This window comes from Neltuma alba, unplaced genomic scaffold, assembly GCF_004799145.2.
Source record: "Neltuma alba isolate B1F8T4 unplaced genomic scaffold, ASM479914v2 tig00010927_pilon, whole genome shotgun sequence".
NCBI classification, from domain to species: Eukaryota; Viridiplantae; Streptophyta; class Magnoliopsida; order Fabales; family Fabaceae; genus Neltuma; species Neltuma alba.
This window is the reverse complement of record NW_021635703.1, coordinates 618,618-637,404: the sequence shown is the minus strand read 5'-3', so window position 1 is coordinate 637,404 and position 18,787 is coordinate 618,618. Positions and strand designations below refer to the sequence as shown.

Sequence of the window (18,787 nt, the reverse complement as noted above, 5' to 3'; positions counted from 1 at the left end):
TATGAATATTTATATTTTATTTGAGTAAAATCCTTAACATGAAATCGTATTCAACTTAAATGTCGATAGTGAGTTACGAAAATATATTTTAAACTGTTGACAGTGGACATCGCATGATGAAGATGCCTTTTGGACTAACTAGTAGTCCCAATTTTGTAAGATCCATTTGTGAAAGATAATAATTATTAATAAAATAAATATTTCAAAAAATTAATATAATTAAACAAAATCCACAATTTAATATTACCCAAAAAAAATCCACAATTTAATGAGTTATATCTATAAAAGTTTAACACCATTCATAAAAACACTTGTTTTCTACAAAAAATGATGTAATGATGGACTAGTTTGAAATGCTTAATAAATATAAATTTAACAGATGATAATCAGAGCATACTTTAGAAATTTTATTTATTTCATATAAGGCAGCTCTAATAACTTAATCTTTTTGCCAATTCTCTAATAATTCAATGGGAGAATCCCAATAAAATCTGACTGAAATATCTAAACCCAAATGAAGACTTACATTTTTAACAAATTCCTAATGAGACCATGAGGCCTAATTTAGAATTTTTGAATATTGTCAAATGACTAAAATACCTCCCTTTAATTAAAAATAAAAATTAATTATTTTACCCCTCCTAAGTAATTTGTCATCCCTTGTGATTATTTTGTAAGAATAAAAAATAAAGTTTTTTGTAGTGTTTAAAATTTGTGTGTATCACTAAAATCTTCAAAAATGTTCTAATAAAACATTTTAAATTACAATATAAATAGCCTGGAAATATATATATTATTTTTGTTGATAAATATTTATTTTGAGATTTTAAAATATCTTAATTACAAAAAATATTTAATATTGTGTTCTCATAATTTCGTTTGTTTTATTTACTTAAGCAATTCCAACTGAAAAAGGTCATTTATAATAACTTAGTATTAAATGTTTTTTGCAATTAAGATGTTTTAAAATTTTAAAATAAATATTTACCAATAGAAAATAAAAAATATTTATTTCAAAACTAATTATGTTGTAATTTAAAATGTTTTATTAGAATAGTTTTGAAGGTTTTGTTATATATACAAATTCTAAATACGTAAAATTATGCATAAGTTTTTTAGTCCCAAAAATAATCATAAGAGATGAGGAACGGCTTGAAAGGGTAAAATAATTAAATTTTTTTTTAATTAATGAGGGACATTCTGGTTATTTAACAATATTCAGAAATTCCTAATAAGGCCTCATAGCCTAATTAGAAAATTATTAAAAGTATAGGCCTTTATTTGGATTTCGGTATTTTAGCCGGATTTTACTGAGATTATCCCTAATTTAATTAAGTAGTATAATTTTTATTAAATTGCTATTTTTATTAGGTAATAGCTTTACTTTAATCGTTAACTGAATCTATTTTTTCAGCATGGATATTAACCATGAAACCATTTGTTAAAACAAACCCTTTAAATTACACGCTACACAGATTTTCTGAACATCCTTCGGTAAATACACAATATTTCCATTCCAATTTTATGTTTTCCTTGTGGGGGCTTTGCGATTTTTCTTCCTCTTTTGGAGCCTTTGTATCAATTGATTTTGATCATTGCAAAAAAAAAAAAAAAAACCACTTTGTATCATTATAATTCTTTCCTTTACGCAATACTAAGAAAATAATATATGTGTAATTAAATTAGCATTACTATAGTCAACCCAAAAAATTTTTTTTTTTTCTTGTTAAAAACAGATTGAACATCATGGACTTCCTCAAAGTTTATTTTTATATCTTGCCTAGGGAAGGTACATTCAATATTATTATAAAAAAGGTACATTGTCACCTTAAAAAATACATTTAACATCTTAAAATATTTTTTTATGTGTATTTAGCCTCTAAAAAATTATGTAAAGTAATTTTTCTTCTAACATTTTTTTTTTTTGCCGACGAATTTTCCTTCTAATATATTAATAACCCCAATATGATAGGGTTACGAATTTAATAAGGAAAAAATAAGTTTGCATTGAACAATGCTTTTGATTTAAACGTTACTAATTTGATCGTTACGTGATTGACCTGATTGATTAGTGATTGATTTATTCTAAACGGTAGTTCAATAAATGCTTTTAACTGGTAATTTGAACGTTACACGATTGATTTCGTTGATTGATTCTAAGCTCTATAGTTCAATAAAGGCTTCTGATTGATTGCTTGAGACCCACGCATTATACTTTTGTGTGGGGTATATATATAGTTGACGATGGATGATTTTCCCCCCTCCATTGAGCGCCAGGGATCATCAAGTGTGGGCTGTGCTTGCGGGGACAGGCTTATTTATTTATTTGTATTATAATCTTCTTATGGTGATGTTCGTAAAAATACATTTACTACGAGACAGAAGAAGATACAGTAAAGATCTAAAAATCTTTGACAATATCTAAAGTTTTGCTTTTGATTATGTATCTGATGATTTTCCTCGTCGATGTCGGATGATACTCCAAGAGTCGTACTTTGTTTTTGCTTTCCCGCCACTCTCTTCAGTATGTATTTTGCTATTTGTGTAGACTCGGGGTTGTTTGCTAGTCGTCTATCAGGTAACTTGTCGTACGCTTGTGGAATTTTAGTTAATGTTGCTGGCTAAAAGCATTTTTTTTTTTTTTTTTTTTCCTATTTCATTCTTTTTCTTGTCTTGGACATTAGAGCTGCCATGTCTTAATCGTTTTATTGTTAATACGATCATTTGCTTCCTTAAAAAAAAAAAAAAAACAAGACCCTTTTTTTCTTTGCTTCTTTGTTTTTTAAGCAAATTGGTAGGCTAAAATTTTAAGTTTCCTGTTTGAGGGGAAGAATAGTTTAATTCTCACCGGAAAGCGAAATTCTAAACTCTTTCCATGAACTTCTTTTTTTCTTGGTAGTTAAAAATGTCAATGGCTACAATAGCTTTTAGCTTTGGCGAAAACGGAGTATTTCATTCTTTTGCAATGACTGGCATCCGTTTTTTATATTTCAGTTACTGCATCAGAGAATGGCGTCTTCACATTCGACTTTACTGCAGAAAAGCGTATCTATAATTGGCATTTTTTCTATTAATACTGAAAGCCTATATGTCTGTAATTTGTTGATGTTTTACACAGTATTTTCTTTATGGAGTCAATGATTGTGCTGATATTCTTGTTTTTGCTTTGGGATTTAGTTTTAACTTAAATTAAATACCTCTTCTTGTGAAGCAAGTCCTTTGACAGTCAATACGTCTCTCGCGGTAATGGAACAATTAAACATTTGATTGGCGCGTAAATGAACCTGATGAGGAGCTGTTGGTTTGTCCTGGGAGTGCGGTGGAGCAACTTTGGTGATGATAATGTTGGGAGATCTGCTATGCGGCATGTATTGTGAAGTTTGCGAAAATTATGCTATTAACAAGCACGGATTATCGAGGGAAACGAGTAAATTCATCTAAAGTTTTGTTCTTTGCGAACTGTTTTGTTTTTATTTATTTATTTTGGACACGCAAGCTACATTATTGCAAAATTTTTGAGTCTGAATGGCTGTGCTGAAGAATGAAGTGCACGGTTATATAATTTTTGGGCTGGTAACTCCTCTGTATCTTGGCATGCGGGCATACTGGAATGTGGCTTTTCCTTGTTCTGTTTTCTATTGGTGTGTGGCTGGATCTAGAAGTGTTTTTTGATATAGTCTTCAATTTATATACTGTTATTCATATAATTCTTTAATTGTAGGTGGGAGTATCAAGAGTCATTTAGGCCAAACCTTGACCTGGGAACCGTGGCTTCCTAGTAATATCCATGTAGAGTTATAAATGTGTTCTATTTGGTCCCTTTAGCTTTTGGTTTTCCTATTAAAATGGTGCAGTAGAGAAATATCTGATTTATTCTTATAATGCTGTGGCTTGCAGGCTATTATGGTTAAATACCGCCACATCCTTTTGCATGGAATTTCTTCGTCTGTGGTAGTTCTCAATGCTGGGTATAATGCTAGTGTCTTGTTGTAGATGTGGAGGGAAAATAAAGCGTTCCCGTTATGGAGACTACTGGTGGTTTTTCTCCCAGCAGATATGCTACAAGTTTTAGAATGTGATGTTATCTCTCTATGCATCCCTCAGTTTCTTGGTGTATGAGCTTGACTTTTTGATAAAATCAATGAACATTATGAAGGAGCTATTATTGAAGACTATATCCATGGTTGTGATTTTCTGGAAGCAGCATAGTTAAAAAAATTTTGCTTGATATGGTCTTGAATTTCAAATCTGTTTTCTTGCTTTTCTTCCTGTTTAAAGTGAATATGTTGGTTTTTTTTCTTTTTTTTTCAATCACTATACCCGGGGGATGCATAAATTGATATTATGCTCATGTCATTTGGATTTGATGATTTGATTGTGAAGCTTTGAAATGAACTTTATTTTTTCTCAGCCGATGCACCTTTAAAAATTCTGTTGCTGTGAGCAATGATATCTTGATAACTAATGGCCAGCAGTGATTTCTTGACAGTGGCTACAACCAATGACTTCATTTGGTGATGTGGCTCTCCTAATGAATCGAAAGGTAGGAGAATTTTTTGGGCTTGCGCACATCGGTAGAACTGGGCTCAATCATGTTTTTTTTTTTTTCCTTGTCATTGTACTTGAAATGAACTGTCCTTAATGCATTAGCAACAGGTCACGTGTTCATGATATTTTGTCTATACATGCACTCGTGTTTCTATTGGTGTTTTAAATATATTGATGAAGTTTAGCATGATAGGAATCAGCCACCAAGTAAACCAAGGATAGAATGCCTTCCGGAAAGAGTGAAAGGAAGTGAAGAAATATTAGTGTTGAAGTTTTTGCATTTCCCATTCAATACCAGCTGTTGGGATATATCTGAATATGTCATTGGTAGAGCTCTCTGGTGAAGCCAAAAGGCCTATTATATGGGGAGGTAAAGGTGCCGAAAAACAGTGATTTCAAACTTTTAGCATTCTTTGGAGTCAGGCACACCAAACTATTGCAAACATAGCATGCTTCGTTCATTGCTTGCTGTTTGAAGCCTGATGATTCAAAAACAATTGACAACAGTATCTTATTTTGAGTTGAAGCACATTGCTGGCTAAGAATCTCCTTTAACTAGACCCAGTTATCGTAAGCAACAGATCAAGGCAGAACCTTAAGCACGACTTTGCAGCTGGAAACATATAAGAGTAAGACATTGATAAGGTAATGCATCATGGCTTCCAGACTTCCAAAATATGACCACTGTTAACTTCTGTTAACAATTTGCAAAATATGGGTAGATTGTTTTTAGTGGTCCATTGGTCATTTATTTTATTCCTACAGGAAGAGACAGTCAATAGTTTTAGATTCCTAAAGCGCTCAATTCATTTATGTTATTATCATATTTTTAAATTCATTTTAAAATTATAATTTCATCAAAAGTTTATCAGTTGTCGGTTCCATTAGAAAAATATCTTACGGAAAATTGTCCCTTTGTTTCAGTTATACTGGGGAAAAAGTGGCAAAGGATGGTTGGTCATATCAAATGAGTGGTGGTGACAGGTTGGATTCTAATGACGATGGCAGTGGCGGCCGGCTAAACTTGGTTATTGAATTTGAGCTGGGTTGAATGGAAAAGTTCAAGTTTGAGCCCAGACCCAGGTTGAGCTTAGACTTCCTTCATTGCTTGGAATAGAAATGTACAGTTACAATTCTGCGGCAAAGGATGAAAATTTTGAAGTTTTGAAACACGTTGCTTTGCAAATAGAAGCTAATGGACATAAGCTCAGACTTAAGTCCATCTCATTTTATAGCAGTGGGTTGCAGCAAAAGCCGAAATGGTTTCTGATTGCATTCATTCAAAAATAATGCTTTCCTACCTGCATATTAATAATTTCTCAAGATAACCATTCTGCTGCAAAAATAATGATTTAAATGCTTTCATTCAAAATTTCATTTTTGAGACAGTTTTTGACCCTCTGATTTTCCCTGCCATCCTTCTTTCAAGACGTAAGGATGTTCTAATTTCACCTTTGGGACTTCACTCATGACTTACAATTGTTTTGTGAACTCTGGCGTGCAGACTGATTGCATGATAATGTTTTCAAGGGAGAAGCATGTCTAAAACAGTTGGAAATGTAATAGATCCTCTGCACAAAATCATAGATTTCGGTTCACACTGGTTTTGAGAACAGGTGGGCACGTTTTTTTGGCTTTATTCTATTGGTGTGTGGCTGGATCTACAGGTGCTTTTGATATAGTCTTCAATTTATATATTGTTATTTATGTAATGCTTTAATTGTAAATTATTGTTTGCTGGGGGGAGTCTCAAGTGAAATTTATGCCAAACCTTCACCAGAGGATCGTGACTTCCTAGTCATTTAGCGTCATCAATGTGTTCTGTTTCGTGGCTTTTGCTTTTGCTTTTTCTATTAAAATGCTGCAGTAGTGAAATATCTGATTTTCTTCTTATGATGCTTTGGCTTCCAGGCTGTTATGGTTAGATACCACCGCAAGAAGGTCAGGCCAATACTTTGGCTTCCTGGCATTGATTGATGTTGGTATTGCAACTCTGCTTCGTCACTAAAACTGTGGGACTTTCTGAATATTTGTGTAATTTTGTTTAGTTCACCTTTTTTTTTTTCACTTTTGATATCTTGCAACACCTTTTGCAGGCATTTTTTCCTCTTTAGTGGTTCTCAATTCTGGATATAATACTAATGTCTTGTTGCAGATGTGAGAGGAAAATAAAGCGTTCCTGTTATAGAGACTGCTGGCACTCTTGGATGTGAAGGCACCTGTTTTTGCATCCTTCAGTTGCTTTGTGTATGACCTTGACTTTTTTGAAATATTCTATGATGTTTATTTATTTGTATTATAATCTTCTTGTGGTGATGTTTGTATTTTCTCATTCTTTTATGCTCACTTACCTTGAGAGATCGTCTCCAAGTGACAGTGACAGATTAGGAGTCCCTTGTTGGATAAGCTCTTCTAGCCATTCAAAAGAGATGACCAAAATCCCAGAGAGATTTAGGAAGGTTTGTTAAAATGCATTTACTATAAGACATCCCATTTACTATAAGAGACGACCCCGTCTCAGTCCCGTCTTGAAAATTGGGACGGGACAACCTTTTTGTCCCATGTCTCGTCCCGTTCCGTTGGTGTCCTATCCCAACTGGGACGGGACGGGACGGGGACGGGATAGGGACGTCCCTTATAGTTTTTTTAATTTTTTATTTTAAAACCAGCTTTATATAAAATGTAAAAAAAGATATCATGATAATTAGGGATTTAGGTTGCTTTTATACTTTCTTTTGAAGATAAGAATAAAATCATAAAAGTTATATTATTATAATATTATTAATATAATAATTTAAGTAAATTTATAAAATATAAAAAAGATAATAATTCGGGACGGGACAGAAACGGGACACTCTTGTCTCACATCCCGTCTTGTCCCGAGTCAATTTTGTCCCGTCCCACTTTTGTCCCGTCCCAAAAATTTTTAAGACGGGACTGTCCTGTGCCAAAATAACTGGGAGAGGGACAAGACACCGGGACGGGACATAATTGAACACCCCTAGTTCAGCATAGAAGCATCAAGTATAAACTACTAACTATATATTACGATGTATCAACTTTCACAATAAGCCCAAAATCATGCTACTTCCTAGCTGTCAAGAGCAATTTCTTAAGCAGAATTTGAAACATAAATAAACGATGAAGTCTTTACTATGAAGATTAGCGATACAGAATTTGGTATGTCTTGGTGGTCCCGTAAGATTAAGGCATGTACTATGCACTGTACTATTGTAAGATGGGCTGAGGATGGGGCCTTCTTAATTAGGAGTTCTCCTTTAATTAATTACAGGAAAAATTAAAATTGATTTGAAAATGACTGTGGATCTACAAAACGCGTACGCTGGGACTCTTATCTCTAGTCCTTTCCATCTGTAGTCAGCTCTCTTCTCACCACATACAGGGGAATGGCGTTCCTTCTCAAGTACTTCGGAGGCCGTGGTTCAACTTCTATGCAACAACCTTCCGCAACAATAGAAGATCTATGCCATCGCTTTTCTCTTGCCCAACTTCGAAAATCCACCAACCACTTTGACAGACGCCTGATAACCCATACAGACAACTTTTATCGGGCGTACAAGGGCTGCATCTCCATCAATGGCGAACTGAAAGATGTTATAGTGGAGCGGTTCCGAAGAGGCGGGCACTCAGTCTTGCAATTGGTTAAGAACAATATCATATATAGGTGCCGGCTACACCACCCGAATGTGGTGTCTCTGGTTGGATTTTGCGATGATGAAAATGAAATGATCGTGGTCTATGACTACGCCCCAAACCTATCACTCTATGATCAACTCAATAGCAAGTCGGCAACAATCTCGTGGAAGAAAAGACTAGAAATCAGTATAGGGGTGGCGCGTGGATTACACTACCTTCACTCCGGAACCAAACGCACCCTCATTCATCGCGATATAAGACCGCTTGCCATTCTTCTGGACGAGAATTGGGTTCTGATAAAGCCCAATTTTTATATATTTTATCTTACATTAATTCAGGATTTAAATGATAATTTTGAGCTTAATTAGATTTTTTATGCATAATTGGATTAATTGGTTGATTTTTAGATTTTGCATAAAAATTGAGATTTTGGATTAAAAATATAGATATTTTGTGATTTCCTATTTCGACTTGGAATTAATTTTTCCTATTTCTTTGGAAACAAGTCTCATATTTTTAGAAAGACTATTTTTAGAAAGTTTTGCACTTTTTTGCCTAATTTTTGTGCAGATTTAATATTTAATTTTTGATTATATTTGGATATAATCTACATTAATGGATGCACTTAAATTCTTGTAGGTCAAGAAAGAGTATATGGGAAATCCAATGGTGCAAGATTGTTTCTTGAAATTTAAGCACAATCCAATGGCTAATATCAAGTGGGTCAGTTAATTACTAATGGGCTTGAGTTTTGGATCCAAGAAAATTTCCTTTTCTCTCCTAAAATAATCCCTCTAGCACACCTACATATCACTCTCTTTCCATCTCCATTGACACCATCATCAACCCAACGTCAAATCTTCCCCTTTCACCGCTACTCCTCTAGCCTCACGCCCTTTTCCATTTTTCCTTTTCATTCCACGTCCACCCAACAATCATCATCACCCCTCATCATCATCCATTCATTTTTTTCTCACTGCACGCACAGCTTCTCATCTACACCCATCATTCATGGCCGTGGCATCTAACAAGTTTGGAGGAAGAGACATTTTGATGGCAGCTTAAGCTTGCTAGGGAGGCAACTTGGGAGGAGCATGAAGGAGACTTGAGCCTTGGGCTAGCACTTGAAGACCACAAGGGAGTGATGTTCCATTTATCTTTTTAATTCAAGGACTTGAAATTGTTTAGTTTTAAATGAGTTCAAGTTGTAATTTTGTTGAGACAATTTAGTTCTAGGTTGTCAATTTTATTCTTGGATTAAATTGATATTTGGATCTTATTTGTACCAAGATACTTGTTGGAATTTATGTTTAGAACCTTTGCATTGTTAATTGAATTTATAATTGAGTTTTCATTATGAGTTTAATTATCAATGTGATTTGACTTGCAAAATTTGGGTTCTTTCACCTCTTAATTGTTCAATTAAGTTGGTTGATTATCTAATTGTTTAATTGGATAATTTCAAACATAAATTCTAAAATTAAATTGAATTATCTTCATTGGTTTTAATAGGCTTAATTAACCAACCTTACACTGTTATGAGTTCTCTAATGGTTTAAGGGTTTTTGAATTTGAGGGTTCCTTTTGTTTCAAATAGGTGATTAAGTTTATTAATTCCACTCTCTTATCACTTCCCTTTGGTCTAATTAACTGATTAAGGTTATGAAGGTTAAATCCATACAAATCCTAAGTTGTCCCCTCTACCTTACCTGAAGAGAACTTCTCAATTTTCACTTCTTAATTTTCTTTTCTTTCTGATTAATTTTCTTTATTCATTATTTTTATTTTCCTTCAAAAAACCCCCCCAAAAATTGCATTGCATTCATTTAGTTTAGTTTAATTTTCATATAGATTTTAGGATATTTGCATCTTGCATTTAGAGTTAGAATTTTGCATTTTAGTTTAGGTCCAATTTATTGCATTTTTTTATCACCTGAATTTTTACCTAAAGAAACCCATAACTTGCTCCTTGGAAGTAATGACCTAGGTTGACCCTAAACTACAAATTAATTGGGACCTAGTTTAATTGAGTGCTTTGACGACAAGAGGCATCATCAATTTTGGCGCCGTTGCCGGGGAGCAGTGGTTGAACTTTAGGTTTGAGTACTAGGTGATTTCTCTTGTTTTTCCTGTTTTTTTTTTCTTTTCATTTTATTTTCCCCTTTACCTGTTCTATTTTCGGTTGATTTTGCTAATTCATCCTGCTCTGAAAATTAACTTTTCACTGCCCAGATTTTTGTAAGATTTGGGTTTTTGACGTTTTTGGGTGTGCTGATCAATTTTGATACCTTTAGGTATCAGGGCTAGGTTGTTTTAGCCAAATTCAACCATTTTCATTGAGTTTTTTTTTTCGAATTTACTTTTTTTTTTTCCAATTTTCCAGGTTTTTCTTCTTTAATTTTTCTGAATTTTTTTTTTCAACCTTCTTTTGCTAGTTTAGTTTTTCTTTTTCTTTTATTTGTGTTGATGTTTTTGATCTTAAATTTGTGATGGCTTGGAATGCTTCTCCTTATGAAAATCATTCTTATATTTCTATGCCTTATCATTATGTCCATGATGTGACACAGGGATATGATCCATATTCAAGAATAGAGAGTATGTTGGAGACTATGACTAATATTCCAATGTGGCAAGATTACTCAAATCTTGGATATGTCCATCAAGTTATGCCTATTCAAGAAGACTTAAAGTTAGAGAACAAGCTGGAAACTATGATGCAAATCCTACTAAACAAGTTTGAAGAAAGGGAATTGCGACACAATCAAGCGATTCAGACTCTACAAACTCAAATTCAGCAGTTGTCTAATGCAATTAGCGACTTGGAAAGTGGAGAATTGGAAACAAATGGTGAATTATCATATGATAGTACATTTTCACCCTCTAATGATCCATATCCTTTTGCTCCTACCGTCTCACATGATGACATGAATAGTACAGTAACCAAATATGCATGCACTGATGATGTTTCTGGATTGACTGGTTCTATTGAGTCAAATAATGTTGCATCTTGCAATTCATGTGTTGATACTTCTTCCTATACCTCTGATTCAAATTCTATTGATTTTTGTGGGTTGATAGAGAATTTTAAGCAAGATGATTCTGATGATGAAATTGATGAAGAGATTGTTGTTGAATTCCCATCCATTATTGAGTTCAAAGATAATACATCCTCTTTGAGTGTGGATGCTCATTTGTGTATTAATGCTTTACATGATAAAGGTAGTGTTTCTTTTGATTCTACTGATATTACTTGTGTCCTTGACATGACTGTTGTTAACGAGGATGTTGTTGAGAATAAGTGTGGGGGAAATCTTGAGTTGGATGTGCACTTAAATAGTAAGGACATGTTGCCTAATGAGACTTCACATGTAGAATTTGGTTTGTGTAATGATGATGATAAGCATGGGGAGACCACTTTGAGTAATCACCTGTCACTTCATTCTCTAACAAACTTGACTCTTACTGAGGAGGGTCATATTGATTTTGTGGGTTGTTCAAAATATTTGGGAGTTCCAAGTCTTTGTTTTCATCAATTTATTTTGGGATCTTCCTTAATTGCTGAAAAGTTTGTTGAGTTTATTGATTATATTTTTACGAGACAGGATATTGCTTGGAGTCATGGTTTTGTGCAGGTATATGAATTGATTCCTCCTATCCAGACACCTTCCATACTTGAATTAAAGCGTTTTTTGAGGATCTTAAAGAAGGAGATAATGTCTTTTGAACATCAAAAGCAAATACCAATGGTGCTTTCATGTGACTTGCCACCAGACAAAGGAGATATGCCAACTCTACTGCTTCATTTGGGTCTTCAAACTTCTGCTCATCTGGTCGTATTCCTCCCTTCCTCTTTTACTTGCGTTACTTGTTGGTATTGGTTAGATGTGCATTTCACATTGAGGACAATGCATGGTTTAAGTGTGGAGGAGGGATTTTGTTCCTACTTTTGGTTTTTATTTTTTGTTTTTAAAATGAGGAAAAGAAAAATATTTTGGTTTTTACTTTGGTTTTTGTTTCTTATTTTCAAGAAAAGAAAGAAATTTTCTGTTCAAAATTTTTGTTTGTTTGTTTTATCCTGAATGTGAAGATTGCAAGTTTGAAGTGATTCAAGTATGATGCATTCTTGATTTGAAAAGTGATTGATCATGTTTTGAGCGGATAAGCTAAGTGGCAATGGATTTGACTTAGGTGAATTTAAGCTAGCAATCATGTACCTAGTGAGGTTTTGAGCCTGATACGCGTCTTCATTTCATGTGTGTATACTCCTATCTCTTTTCTCAATCTAGAACTTGACTTGAATCTTGTTTGAGACCACGTCTGTGCATTTGCATTCATAAAGATGATAAAGGCATTCATTTTAATTTTTCTAGCCAGATAAGCCAAAAGCCTACCCTTTTCTACATTTATCCTTTGCTTAACCCCTTTTGAGCCTTCATCATTTTTTTTCTCTTAACCCATAGGAAAAAAAAATCTTACCCTTTTTGAATGTCTTAGGAGTTGAAGAGTGTTATATTATATGTGCTTGGGATGGAGGAACACATTTGGAGTTATGGTTTGGGTCAATTTGAAAAAAAGAAAAAAAAATATTGTAATAAGATTCCGCTCCTCTAGTTTAAGCTGAGCTTAGTAACCAGGGATCTTCATCACCAATGTTGATCTTCGCGTCAAACGGCCAGTAAGGGCTATGAGCGTGCTAGTAGCATCTTAGTGCCAATGAGTTATCCATGCTTGAGTAACCGGGCCTTTGTATCACCAATATGAAGGTTCGCGTCAAAAGAGCATATATATAACGGCCTAAGAAAGTAAAAAAAAAAAAAGGGAGCTGAAAAAAAAAAGAGAGAAGAGAAAAGCAAAAAAAAAAGAAGAAGAAAAAGAATGACCCAATTCAAGTTTAGTTTAGTTTCTTACATTCCATTATATTTTTTTTATTGACTCTCTTCATTTCCTAAGATGTTCACCTTTGTTTTCTCAAACACTATATCCTTTCTTTTTTACCTTAGCCCCATTACAACCTAATAAAAGTCCTTTTGATTTATGCTTGTAATTGCTTTATGATTGGTGGAGAATTTAGATTCTTGTCAAGCCTATGGAAAGAGGATTGGGTAGGATGATTTTGAGTGTAAACACAAGCCAATACACTTTTGAGTGATGAGTGACATACACATTAACCTTGGTGAGGGATTTCTAACTTAGATTCCCCTTTGTCAAGTAAATTGCCATGATGTTGTTTTCTTGATTCATGAGAAGATCACTTGGATAAGAGAGATGTTGAATGCTTTGGCTTGCTTTTTCTTGTAATTGGAACATTCACCTTTGTTAGATTTTTCTTTTGTTCTTTGGTCTTCATTTGCTTTGCCCAGGAGTGCAAAGGCTAAGTGTGGGGGAATTGATAAAGCCCAATTTTTATATATTTTATCCTACATTAATTCAGGATTTAAATGATAATTTTGAGCTTAATTAGATTTTTTATGCATAATTGGATTAATTGGTTGATTTTTAGATTTTGCATAAAAATTGAGATTTTGGATTAAAATATAGATATTTTGTGATTTCCTATTTCGACTTGGAATTAATTTTTCCTATTTCTTTGGAAACAAGTCTCATATTTTTAGAAAGACTATTTTTAGAAAGTTTTGCACTTTCTTGCCTAATTTTTGTGCAGATTTAATATTTAATTTTTGATTATATTTGGATATAATCTACATTAATGGATGCACTTAAATTCTTGTAGGTCAAGAAAGAGTATATGGGAAATCCAATGGTGCAAGATTGTTTCTTGGAATTTAAGCACAATCCAATGGCTAATATCAAGTGGGTCAGTTAATTACTAATGGGCTTGAGTTTTGGATCCAAGAAAATTTCCTTTTCTCTCCTAAAATAATCCCTCTAGCACACCTACATATCACTCTCTTTCCATCTCCATTGACACCATCATCAACCCAACGTCAAATCTTCCCCTTTCACCGCTACTCCTCTAGCCTCACGCCCTTTTCCATTTTTCCTTTTCATTCCACGTCCACCCAACAATCATCATCACCCCTCATCATCATCCATTCATTTTTTTCTCACTGCACGCACAGCTTCTCATCTACACCCATCATTCATGGCCGTGGCATCTAACAAGTTTGGAGGAAGAGACATTTTGATGGCAGCTTAAGCTTGCTAGGGAGGCAACTTGGGAGGAGCATGAAGGAGACTTGAGCCTTGGGCTAGCACTTGAAGATCACAAGGGAGTGATGTTCCATTTATCTTTTTAATTTAAGGACTTGAAATTGTTTAGTTTTAAATGAGTTCAAGTTGTAATTTTGTTGAGACAATTTAGTTCTAGGTTGTCAATTTTATTCTTGGATTAAATTGATATTTGGATCTTATTTGTGCCAAGATACTTGTTGGAATTTATGTTTAGAACCTTTGCATTGTTAATTGAATTTATAATTGAGTTTTCATTATGAGTTTAATTATCAATGTGATTTGACTTGCAAAATTTGGGTTCTTTCACCTCTTAATTATTCAATTAAGTTGGTTGATTATCTGATTGTTTAATTGGATAATTTCAAACATAAATTCTAAAATTAAATTGAATTATCTTCATTGGTTTTAATAGGCTTAATTAACCAACCTTACATTGTTATGAGTTCTCTAATGGTTTAAGGGTTTTTGAATTTGAGGGTTCCCTTTGTTTCAAATAGGTGATTAAGTTTATTAATTCCACTCTCTTATCACTTCCCTTTAGTCTAATTAACTGATTAAGGTTATGAAGGTTAAATCCATGCAAATCCTAAGTTGTCCCCTCTACCTTACCTGAAGAGAACTTCTCAATTTTCACTTCTTAATTTTCTTTTCTTTCTGATTAATTTTCTTTATTCATTATTTTTATTTTCCTTCAAAAAAACCCCCCAAAAATTGCATTGCATTCATTTAGTTTAATTTAATTTTCATATAGATTTTAGGATATTTGCATCTTGCATTTAGAGTTAGAATTTTGCATTTTAGTTTAGGTCCAATTTATTGCATTTTTTTTATCACCTGAATTTTTACCTAAAGAAACCCATAACTTGCTCCTTGGAAGTAATGACCTAGGTTGACCCTAAACTACAAATTAATTGGGACCTAGTTTAATTGAGTGCTTTGACGACAAGAGGCATCATCAGGTTCCCAAACTCAGATTTTGCTGGTTCTCTTTAAAAGGACCAAAGTTTTCAGAAAAGGATGTGAGGCCTATACAGGCAATTGTTAGAGGTACTACTGGATACATCGCTCCTGAGTCCCTTAAACACGCTAACGTCACGCATAAAAGTGACGTCTATTCTTTTGGGGCACTTTTGTTACGACTAATTTGCGGAAAGCCTCTACCCGCAGTTATGTGCAGAATGAATTTCGCTTTATTAGGGAATTGCGTAATTTGGCAGAAACGGGACGTGCTGAGGGAATTATTGATCAGAGTTTGATGGGAGAAATAGCAGCGGAGTGCTGGAAATTGTATATGGACATCGCAGAGAGTTGCTTGAGTTTCGATCCCGATGAGAGGCCAGATATGGGAGAAGCTGAAGTGCTACTTGAACGGGCATTGCAACTACAAGAGGAAGCAGATCACAACCTTGCTTTTCATGCTTCTTGATTTAATTTCTCTTCTTGTTTGAATCTTTCATGCTTACTCTTCTGCTAGAAAATACTTGTTTGTGTCTCTTAATTAACAGGTTATTTAGATGTAACCTCTCATAATCCTTTTTTAATACTATTGCCAGTCTCTCGATGTCTTGTTCATAGTATATTACTAAACAAGACTGTACTCCCACACTACGCAAAGCATTTGGCTAATATTACACACCATTCCTGCTTATTTCAAACATAATAGCCATTGGCATGAAGCTTATAAATTATATTGGAACTCATTTGCCACGGCTAAACGCAAGTATTTGCTAATATTACATAGCATTCTGTTGCTCCTCTTGATGTCTTGTTCATATATCGTATTATGCCTGTTGATAGGGTGCGAATTGTAGTTGTGGTCATGGCCATGTTTGGAGTCTACAAAAGAGCTTAATTAAATCAGAAGGATGAAGCAGTACCATTGAAACACAAGACACATTTTGATAGTTCCAGAATATTCAAAATACACTTATCTTTTAACATTCATGTAATTGCAACTCGACTTATGTGATAATGAGAAGACTGATATGAACAATTCAGTTTTGGATGAAATCATACAATTTTAACCACAGCACCGAGTGGTTAAATAGTTGCTTATGGATCACAAAACTAATATAAGGTCATATACCTTGTTTCCTAGTGATTTTAGGATAAAAGAATTAATTTTATAAAAAAAACATTTGAACTTGTGACACAATCACAGTCAATGTGGTTGACAATGTAAAGAAACATAATTGTTAGGTAAATTATTAAGTTTTTTCCCTTTTTTTTTTTATAAATATAATAACTCGAGCAGCTTCTCTTTTATACTTCCTATAATATGCTCTAAATTTTAGAAAGTAATTTCAGGACTCCATATTTCATATTTTTAGATTTTTTTCTATAAATTTAAAAATGATTTATTTTAATTTGAGATAATATTTATAATTCATTTCATTTGAATGATTTATATTTAGTTTAGAAACCAATTTTTTTTGAAAAAATTAAATAAATCTATAAAAGATTAAAATTTTCTATGAACTCTGATGCTTTTTTTCCCCTCTATGATATGAGACTTACAAATATTCTCCATCCATTGGTTGTGAATGTTTATATTTTATTTGAGTAAAATCCTTAACATGAAGTCGTATTCAACTTCGGGGGTGTTTGGGTGATTGCCCAAACCATGGTTTGGGAAAAAATTACCCAAACCCCTGTCAATTTTTCAAAACCATGGTTTTATCATAAAACCATGGTTTGCCTATCAAAACCAAGGTTTTGTAATAAGTTAAAAAATTTTGCTTTTTGAATGTTTCTCCCCCCACCCCCTGCATATGGTAATTTTTATTTTGGTTGAAAGTAATTATTTAGTTTTCTAAAAACATAATCTTATATTTTATAATTATATATACACATATTAATAATTACCACATCTTGTTTTTAATGTAAGACCTCGTTTGATTTTTATTTGGTCCTAAATATAAAACCTCAATCTACTTTATTTCTCATATTTGTTTATCGTTTTTTAAGTTATAACCAATAAACTTGATTAATAGGGATATTGTAGGAAGGCAACACCTGTTTATTACAAATAACTAACTTAACTTATTTTTTTAATTTACTCAAATTAGTCAACTAACTCTTACATTTACAACTGGATATAGTAGTTAATATATGTTTTTATACATTGTTTATTATGTTGGCAAAAAAAATTAATAAATTTATTATTTCGGTTTTTAATGTAGGACCTAATTAGAGAGTTAATATTGGTCTTAAATGTAAGATTATTATTCCGGTCATTAATGTAAAACCTAATTAGAGAGTTAATATATAGACAAGGTCTTAATACCTTCATCAATAGAATCTTCATTTCACATGGCTTGTCTTCGTGACTCCATAAGAGATCAAATTATTCACTATATATAAGAATAATCATGTCCCTTTTATTTTCTTTTTTCTTTTCAGATAATGTAATGTGTTGTTAAAAAAAACTACTTGGACAAATATATTTCGTTGCAACCTCTATTATTAAGACAATTAATATGAAATTTTTTTGTGTGGTTATTTAATTTTGTGAAAAAAAAAAAATATGGGATTTCATCTTTAAAATTTTTAAGAAATAATAATTTTTTTTTTGGCAAAGTAAATCATTTTCCTAAAAACATATTTAATTATTTTATTAATATATATACACTTTAATTTTTTATTAATTATATTATTTATGTCTTATTTATTATGTTGCCAAAATATATATTATTAACAAATTTATTACTTCAAGTAAACATATATTATGAAATATATCTTACATGTAATTATCATTTAAACTTATGTCCTTTTTAGTAATTTCTACATATCAAAAAGCACTTCTGACAACAATTATCCAAACACTCTCACTTTATCAGAATCACTTTTTCAGAAAATCTATTCTTTCAAAATCTATTCTCTCCAGAATCTATTCTCCAGAAACTATTCTCCAAACTATGGTTTTGCCTCATTCAAACACCCCCTTAGATGTTGATAGTTAGTTACGAAAATATATTTTAAACTGTTGACAGTTGACATCGCATAATGGAGATGGCTTTTGCATTAACTAATGTAGTCCCAATTTTGTAAGATCCATTTGTGAAAAATAATAATTATTAATAAAATAAATATTTCAAAAAAATTAACATAATTAAACAAAATCCACAATTTAATGAGTTATATCTATAACAGTTTAACACCATTCATAAAAACACTTGTTTTCTACAAAAAATGATGTAATGATGGACTAGTTTGAAATGCTTAATAAATATAAATTTAACATATGATAATTAGAGCATACTTTAGAACTTTTATTTATTTCATATAAGACAGCCCTCATAACTTAATTTTTTGTCAGGGCTCTAATAATTTAATTAAGTAGTATAATTTTTATTAAATTGCTATTTTTATTAGGCAATAGCTTTAATTT

The 18,787-nt window shown here is 32.6% G+C and overlaps 1 protein-coding gene across 1 annotated transcript; it reads left to right on the top strand.

The window, feature by feature from the left end:
* The first annotated feature begins 7,955 nt into the window (after nt 1–7,955).
* On the top strand, nt 7,956–16,012 carry LOC114760022 (receptor-like protein kinase ANXUR1). Its single transcript, XM_028949269.1, has 3 exons — nt 7,956–8,495; nt 15,357–15,550; nt 15,595–16,012. Exons 1-3 carry the CDS (start codon nt 7,956–7,958, stop codon nt 15,821–15,823), a joined length of 963 nt encoding a protein of 320 aa, XP_028805102.1. The 3' UTR covers nt 15,824–16,012.
* The last annotated feature ends 2,775 nt before the right edge of the window (nt 16,013–18,787 follow it).

Bases quoted from the DNA above. Each gene is read 5' to 3' on its own strand.
- LOC114760022 (XM_028949269.1), top strand. From the start codon at position 7,956: ATGGCGTTCCTTCTCAAGTACTTCGGAGGCCGTGGTTCAACTTCTATG. The intron at 8,496-15,356 runs GTTCTGATAAAG...AGGCATCATCAG, and splicing joins TTCTTCTGGACGAGAATTGG to GTTCCCAAACTCAGATTTTG. The intron at 15,551-15,594 runs GCCTCTACCCGC...TCGCTTTATTAG, and splicing joins TTACGACTAATTTGCGGAAA to GGAATTGCGTAATTTGGCAG.